At 40.2% G+C, this 9027-nt stretch overlaps 1 protein-coding gene across 1 annotated transcript; it reads right to left on the bottom strand.

The window, feature by feature from the left end:
* Positions 1–6139: 6139 nt before the first annotated feature.
* LOC147481453 (uncharacterized) lies at positions 6140–6981 on the bottom strand. Its single transcript, XM_086578937.1, has 2 exons — positions 6568–6981; positions 6140–6415 (listed from the first exon to the last, which is right to left on the bottom strand). The coding sequence occupies exons 1-2, from the start codon at positions 6979–6981 to the stop codon at positions 6140–6142; spliced, it is 690 nt and encodes a 229-aa protein (XP_086435063.1).
* Positions 6982–9027: the final 2046 nt, after the last annotated feature.

The following is a 9027-nucleotide window of genomic DNA, read 5'->3' as shown; positions in this document are numbered from 1 at the left end:
CCTCGACTTCCCTCTTTCCACCCTTTCAAAGGAATCTCGAGTTTGCACTCGATCCTTTTGTTTCTTCTGTGCTTCATAATTTTTTAAATCCACCTAGTAAACAAATAATTCAGAAGACAAAAGCATTTGACACCTTCATTTTCAAACTTGAAACAGTCCCTACACACACCATGAATGAGTTTTGTGCTAAACCCACATCCTCATTATTTACATGCTGTCCTTCTACAGCTTATCCATATCCACCATATTCTCCACAACCATTCACTTTTCCACACTTATTTACTAGAACACCCACGCGTTCAAAAATGAAAAAGAAGGTGCATGCTAGGTTACGTAATAGGGTTATCCGACTTCGCTTTCATTTCACTAGGTTGCGTCATAGGAAATCTTGGTTCTTGATTGTGTTTGGATATGTTTTCTGTGATATTTATTTATGGAATGATTCACAACTATTTCGGTTGTTGATATATGATAAACTGCATGTTCATATATATGTTTAGATAAAGTCTCGAGTATCTGACTATAAACGACTCAACTTTTGTGTTTGGTGCATTTCCTTTCATTTCCATATATTGGTGAGTGCACCATTAAGGTAACCGGGCCCTCCCTACGAATGGTGTGTGGCTGTAAGTACGGATCCTAAGTCCACGTTTGACATAATTCCGTTTTCCACTTTTGCATGTTTTCTCGGATTTTTAGTCATGTTTCTCTATGGGGTGAATTATGTATTTCTTGTTTATTGTTTTTTTTTAAAAAGTAACAATATATATATATATATATATATATATATATATATATATATATATATATAAAAAAAAATAAACATAGAAATCTAGGAAGTCTCGAAATCGACTTTAAAAGACCCACTGCTAAAAAAAAAAATTTTCTAAGCTTTGTTGTAAAAAAATTTGTTTGGGGTGGGGTGTTAGATGTTTTCATACTAGAATGTTTTATGTCCCATTAGAGTTGCTTAGGCCGTTGAATTGTATTACGATCGGGTTGACATAATCCAAAATTTAGAGTTCAATTATTAAGCATAACGTCGTCATGCACGCACTTTGAGGCATTTTCCACTAGCTTATATGTCATCCACGGTCAGAATAGAGTGTTTTATGGATCATTAGATTGGAAATTCTCTCTGATCAGTTCCATATCTCATTCACAAAAAATCGGACCCGGTATGAAGCGGCAATTTTGATTTGAAGTTTAAAATCGAAAAATTCAAAATTTCGGGTGGGCTTGGGCCCAACCCGCGCCCACCGGCAGCGCACCCGCGCCCTTACCTTTGCCCCAACAGTACTTCATCTTCCAAACTGCCATTAACGCCCACCAAGCTCCAAAAACCTAAAAAAAAAAAAAAAAATTAAAGAAAACCAAATTAACCCACGCCCACAGTTCAAATCCACTTCCAATCTTCTAAAAAACCAAACGCCCACCAAATCCACCAACTTACATCACCAAAACCCACGAAAATTTAAAAAAAAATTTAAACCGTTGCGCCACCACCACGGTTTGCTTCAGTCGGTCGATTCAAATTCCACCACCACATCCCATTTAAACCCCCACTACATTCCAAACACTAAAAATGAAACCAACAACGTCGAATTTTGCGAGCAAGCTTTTCTTGGCGACCACTTGGCTACGTTTTACGGTGACGAAATGATCGATAGAGATTGGAATAGCTTGTGGTACTTTCGATTGAAGCCTTTGCCACGAAGACTTAGTCCGGCCGGTTTTACAACCACGAATGAGGTGGAGGGGATTAGAATTTTTTTGTAATGGTGGCGAAGAGGAGAAAGGAAGTAACTTGGGTTGTTGGCGGAGATTCTAGGCATTCCGCCTAGAATCCATCTGGATGTCGCGTTGCGAGGAGTCCCAATATAATGGGGTAGAGCCAGCGATGAAGCGTGGCGGTTATCGAAGGGAACTTACAATGCGAGATCGCATTGTGTTAGCCTGAGCATCCCTAAGAACCACCGGTGGCAATTTGCGGCTGGATTGGATTGGTCGGAGCGTCTTAGGGGAAGGAGAAGGTCGGCGACATCGGTACGAACTGCCTCCACATTTTATGGATACTCGAGGGAAGAAGTCACGAGTTACGTATCTTGGAGTTTTTGCTTAGCATGATTAGGGGAGTAGGGAAGTCATTTGCACCTCTCCACGTGTTGATAACCAAGATCATGCCGGAAGTTGAGGAAGCGACAAAGGGTCGATAGGTCTTACATCACCTACACGAAATCCTCGCATCTATAAGGAGTGTGTCCAACGAGTTTGGAGGTTGCCCGAGGATAGGGTAGAGGACGAGGAGGATGGGGAAGCGAGAGCGCCGAGGAGGATGGTGGAAATGAGAATGCCTCGGAGGATGAGGAGGACTTGACTTGTTTTGATCACGGATGCCTGGAGAGGTGTTGGTCGGATCGCGGAATGCATGGCGTAATTCATCATGGCATCGCGTTAAGCTCAACACTATCTGCAAAGACCTCGGACTCGACGAGGCAACTATCCATCATAACTTTGAGATCCGTACCCGAGAGAGGATGAGAGGGTGGGAACAGATGAGGGGCGAGCTAGCTCGGCTTCGGCGTCGATTCCGGGCGGCATGCTTGAAAGATTCCCACCTCACGGGGATTCTCCTTATGAGGACACACCATCAAGGCACGAGCCGTCGTCGCCGAAAAGCGAATGGTCTTTGGCCCATCGGAGCTCTTGAGCCATCCCCGGACCGTGTACCCCTCATTACCCGCAAGAATTGATTAGGGATAGTATCGTTTGATGTTTCTATTTTTATTTGTAGTTTCATTATTGCCATTTATTTTTAATATAAGTTTTATTTCCGTAATTTGAATTTTGTAGTGAAATGTACCCGAATGAAAATTTTAATATAATGCGGTTATTTTTCATTATCGTGGTGGTTTAATATTGATCCCACCTTCCCAAATTGTTTGGGGTGGTTTTATCTATTCGGCATGATTTTTATATGACCCTCGTCTTAGAATTTATCATGAGTCAAGGTGAAAATATGGCGTTTAGGCATATCTATGAATAAGTATTATGGTAGGATGAAATCTCGATTAAATAGGTAGATTTTATCATAAATTCAACCTAAAAGATACTAGGTTTGTTTTAGAATCAAGAAAATGAGTTGTTTCCATTTTGGGTTTGGAAAATTTGGTATTTCGGAAAACGCCGTAAAAACCTTTTGGCAACTTCCGATCGGTTTAGCAACAAAACCTATATAAACTTCATACATTCTACACTCACAACTCACACTACACCTAACCTCCATCACTCACCTTTCACTCCCACGATTCCCGTTTCGTCTCATTTTCCGAAACAGCAACTCCGAAGCGCTTTTCAGCCTAGAAGGAAGCGCCGTGCGCCGCAATTTTTTCAGATTTTTGTCAGGCTTTTCTTCAAAGTGGCCGACCATGGCTCAAACATTGGAAATTCAAATCTTGCGAGCGCTCACTCCAACCTTAGTGGACCTGAAAAATTCAGTTTTTCGGTGTAGTTTCGAATCATTAGCGACTATTTGAGCATAATTTTGAGATGACATCTCCTACATTGATACCGGAACGATCTTTGAAGATTTGTTCCAAAGCACTACTTCACGGTGCTTGGTTTCCCGAAGCGATCACATATGTAGGCTGGGAACGCTTATGGTAAACTGATGCACTTTATTCTCCAACACTAGCATCTTATTTTTTACGATAATTGCATTTTTCTTTGAAAGACCAGATGGACATCAACATTGATAATGAACCAATGGAAATTACCAGGTTTTGCTAGCATTTGTTCTTGGACTTGCTATGCCCACTGAAATACAAGACCCATGGTGCTATTGGGTAGATAATATGTATGTCTACGCTTATGAGTTTTGCATGAGTCCTATGGGCGAGGCATTTTCATTATCGAGGACCAAAGGGACTATAACGTAAACCTTTGGTAGCTTTGTCCATGAACATAGGAACTGTATATGTTTTGGATCATGCTAAACATTTTAGGAAATGGTATTTTTCTTACGTTAATGATGCCGCTGCGGCGTCTTCCTTGCTTTAATACGGGGTATTGTAATCATGACGCTTCGAACCTTGATGTCGGATTTGGCTTCGATCCCTTTAGCATGAGGGCATAAGTACCTTAGCATGCACAATTCCCGATGTTATGCTATGTTTCTTTCCTGTGTACAATACTCACCATGTGTCAATGCAGTCCATATAACTCTATCTTCCCCGCCCATGATCTCTACTTGATCAATTTCCCCGAGAAACTCAAAAAGGTGAATTTGTATGTGCTAATGGATACTCCATCTTCCTTCCTCAATGAAATCGGATACCTTATTATTCACATGACATGTATTGCTGTATAACAAGGCTTGAGGAAACTTTGCTCAGAGAATTCCAAAAAAGGTACTAAGGTTCATTCGGAAACTTGTCTCATTCCCATTGCCAATATGGTGTCTCACTATGTTTGCTGCCTCTTTCCTTTCCTTGAGTATGTGTCTCCAACTCCACGTGCAGTCTTGTGGAACCTTCATCATCTAGAAGTCTCTCCCTTTGATCAAGTTATTATGTACCCAAGTAACCCACAAGTTGTCAGCCCTTGTTACAATCCTCCATATATGTTTCATAGTAGCCGCTTGATTCATCAAGTTGCCAAATTTCTAATGCCCAATCCTCCTCTTCATAAGGATGACACAGATCATCCCACCCAATGAGTGCATGGGACTACGCACAATCCGGCCCTGACCATAAAAAAGTTCTACACAATCTATTGATATCATCATAAGTCTTCTGACGTATAGTGAAAGAGGCCAACCAATACATGCTCAAATTGTTTAACACAGCTTTTATTAACTTCAGCCTTCCTGCATAAGAGAGTAACTTCCCCTTCCAGCTCTGTATTCTCTTAGAAACTTTATTAATTAACGGACAACAATCAGTCGATCTTAACCTTGTAGTAATCAATGGAAAACCCAAGTACTTTACAGGCAGCACTCCTCTTTCAAATTGTAAAATTTGCTCAATCTCCATGATTGTAGCATCATCCACTCCTGCAAAGAAAATGTTGCTAATCTGTAGGTTAACTTTTAGCCCTGATGTATTCTTAAAAACTTGCAAATTCTCTTTGAGTTTGACAGCAGATTGTACATCACCATGCATAAAGGCCATCAGATCATCTGCAAAAGACAAGTGAGTAATCACAGGATCTACACACTTGTAATGTAGTTTGTACTGTCCACTTCTGATGCTATGCATCATGATATCAGAAATTAAGTCCATGACAAGAACAAATAGATAAGGTGATATGGGGTCACCCTGTTGAATCCCTCTACTTCCTCTGAAGTATCCATAGGATGAGCCATTAATTATTATAGAGTAAGATGTTGTTTCCACACAAGCTTTCACCCAAGCAATGAATCTTTCTAGTATACCCACTCTTGTCATTGCAAAGACTATGACTTCCCATCTCACAGAGTCATAAGCTTTTTCAAGTCCACTTTTACAGCACATCTAGGTGGATGATGATCTCGATGATAATTAAACATAATTTCATGAGAAAGCAAAATATTATCCCTGTTATACTCCTACCAGTTATAAAAGCCGATTGGTTAGGATTGATCACTTTAGGCATCAAGTCTTTCATTCTTTTGTCATGACTTTTTGTTATGCATTTGTACATCACCCCACAACATGCAATAGGCCTATAGTTCCCAAGTGATGTAGGGACTTGCACTTTTGGTATAAGTGTAATACATGTTGAATTTACCTCATTCAGCATTTGATTGAGGAAAGAAATTCTTTGTTGCTTTTATGAAATCATCTCCAATGATTCTCCAAGTGCACTTGTAGAAGAATGAGGATAAGCCATCACTCCCCGGAGCTTTATCATTACCAATTTCAGCCAGGGCTTCTATGATCTCATCCCTAGTAACCTCTTTATGTAATCTCTCATAATCAACCATGTCAATCTGCTGGCATGACTCCATCTCTTGGTACCCTGAGAAGTTAATTTCTTGCATGTTTCTTGGGATGTATAGAGCTTTATAATATGCCACACATTCATCACCAATGTCATTAATATCTTGAATGACATTCCCAGTACCATCTTTTATACATGAGATCTTGTTTACTACTCTTCAGGCTTGCATAGATTTGAAGAAGTATTTGGTATTATTGTCTCCTGATCCTATCTTTTCATCTCGTGATTTTTGTCTAAACATGTCTTCCTCTGCTGTAACTGCTGTAACATGTACTTGGATATATTCTCTCTCTTTCTTGATGAGTACCTGATCTAGAGGTTGTACTTGTATTTCAATTTGTATCACATCCATAGCTTGCTTTGTTTCTTTGACTCTGTTAACCACATCCCCTACTCTTCTTCTATTCCACTGTATGAGTGCTGCCTTGGTTATCTTTAGTTTTTTCATGAATACAAACATCGGGTTCCCCACTACTTCACCCTCCAAGCTTCTTCAATTGTACTCATAAACTCTCTTTCTCGATACCTAAAATTGAAGAGCTTGAATGCTCTCTATTTTTTATTTCTCATACTAATCGGTTTTACCACTACGACAAAATGGTCAGAGACAGCTCCTGGATTAAGAAATTCAGCCTCATGATCCCCATATTCCCCTATCCATTCTGCATTTGCCATCACCCTATCAAGTTTACAACTTATTCTTTCATCTTGCTTATTACTCCAGGTGAATAGGTTACCTTTGAACTTGATGTCCAATAGCCCAGCCACATTAACACAATCTAGAAGGTTTGTGAAATGAGAACTTCTCACTTCGACTCCCCCTACCTTCTCTTGATCATTTAAGATTGAGTTGAAATCACCCAGTACTATCCATGGCTTCTGTATAATGCATGATAGCTCTACGATGCTCCTCCATAGATGCCTTCTAGTATTCATGTCTATACTCCCATACACAACAGAAACTATGAGCTCCTCACCTGCAATTGTAGCCACTTCCATAGTAATGTGCTGTGAGTCCTTTTGTAATAATGTTGCCTCACAATCTCTAGGGTTCTAGCAGAACCATATATTACCCAGTTCATCTCCATTTGTATTTCCCTCCATTTTCCATCCTGTGAAAGTTTTGTTAAAAACTTTGTCTTGATTCTTCTTTTTCACTCTCATTTCTACCAGCCCCATTACACTTATCTCAAATTTTTTAACCATTTCCCTGACTTCAACTTGCTTAAAAGCTTTGTTGAATCCCCTTACATTCCAACACGAGAAACTTATCATTTAAGAGGTTTAGAAAGTTTCAAAGGGCTTTTCAATGCCCCTTATTTACTGAGAATTCTCTGTGATGTTCTTGTTGCTTGTTTTGTAACTTGGCTTCCTCTCTTCATCATAATTTTGTCTATTTCAGTACTAACCTTGACTCTGCTCTCCCCATACTTTACCATTTGATTCTCTGCCAGTCTCTCTTTGACCATACTGCCCAACCCTTTCTCTGCTTGTTTTCCCTCTCTGTACTTATCATTCACCCCTTGCTTTGTAGTGTCCTCAATATCCTCTTCATCATTTCTTACCACTTGCATCTCACCTTGTTTCGTATGCATTTCTTTTTCCCCACTCTCATTGCTTTCATCTATTGCTTCAATCCCTTTCGGTCCCAGTATTTTCTCATTCTTTTCCTTTTTAGTCTCTTCTCCACCAACACTTTGCTCCTCTCTTGTTTCAGATGCTCTTGAGCACCCTTCTCCTTGTACCATGCGGCTTTTGCATCTATCTTTTTTGCTCGGCGTCATCCACTCGTTCTCAACATCATGAATTTCCTGAACTTCATTGTCCGCTACCATCTTGCCTTTCAGCTTTTGATCTTTTTTCGTCTCACCTTTTGACTCCAACTCCCCCTTTTTGGCTTGAGGTTTCTGCAACCAAACTTGATCAACACTATTTCTCTCCCCCTTGCTCTTCTTAGGGTAGCTTTGGTCAGAGTGTCCGAAGACTGCATAGCTTGTACACCTCATTTTAGTCTCTTCTCCACCAACACTTTGCTCCTCTCTTGTTTCAGATGCTCTTGAGCACCCTTCTCCTTGTATCATGCGGCTTTTGCATCTATGTTTTTTGCTCGACGTCATCCACTCGTTCTCAACATCATGAATTTCCTGAACTTCATTGTCCGCTACCATCTTGCCTTTGAGCTTTTGATCTTTTTTCGTCTCACCTTTTGACTCCAACTCCCCCTTTTTGGCTTGAGGTTTCTGCAACCAAACTTGATCAACACTATTTCTCTCCCCCTTGCACTTCTTAGGGTAGCTTTGGTCAGAGTGTCCGAAGACTGCACAGCTTGTACACCTCATAGGCTACCAGTTGTATTCGAAAGTCACTTTATACACTCTTCTTTGATCCAAGATAACATGTATATCATCTGGGTACTTGCAGCTTGTGTTAATTTCCAAGCATAATCTAGCATAGGAAGTTCGAGACATGTTTTGTGTTAATCGATCGGTGAACATTGGAACTCCAATAACACTCCCGACTTGGCTAAAGCCTTACTTGTTCCACATTTCCATCGGCAAGCCTTTAATCACAACCTATATAGGAATTGTCTTTAGTTCTTGTGTTTCTGCCTTGACAAAAAGCTTCCAAGGCCTAACAACAAACAAATGGCTGGCTATGTGAAATGATCCTGTATTTAGCACTGCCATCCTCTCATCATCATTCATAAACTTGAAAGTAAACATAGTTTAAGCCATAAGGTTTCATGATAAAATTCTTTGTTCTCCATGTAATTTCACTATGTCCTTGACAAAGTTATAGTTGAGTCTCTTCCCAACAAAGGATCCAACAATGATTTTTTCGAATTTTTTGTTTAGATCTTCAAATTGGGAGCTGTTGACATGTACTACAGCCTTACCATTGACAATCACTGGGGGAATATATGTTAGTTCATCAGTACCCACTGACTTCCCACCAATCATATCAGCCCACGTGCTCTTCGTTTCCGATGGGTTCTTTGCTTCGGACATCTGGTGCGGTTTCACTTTTGGCCATATCGGCTTGCCT

The sequence above is a fragment of the Coptis chinensis genome, chromosome 8 (genome assembly GCF_015680905.1).
Source record: "Coptis chinensis isolate HL-2020 chromosome 8, ASM1568090v1, whole genome shotgun sequence".
Lineage (NCBI taxonomy): Eukaryota > Viridiplantae > Streptophyta > Magnoliopsida > Ranunculales > Ranunculaceae > Coptis > Coptis chinensis.
Note: the sequence above shows the minus strand (reverse complement) of the source record. Positions and strands in the feature narration are given on the sequence as shown.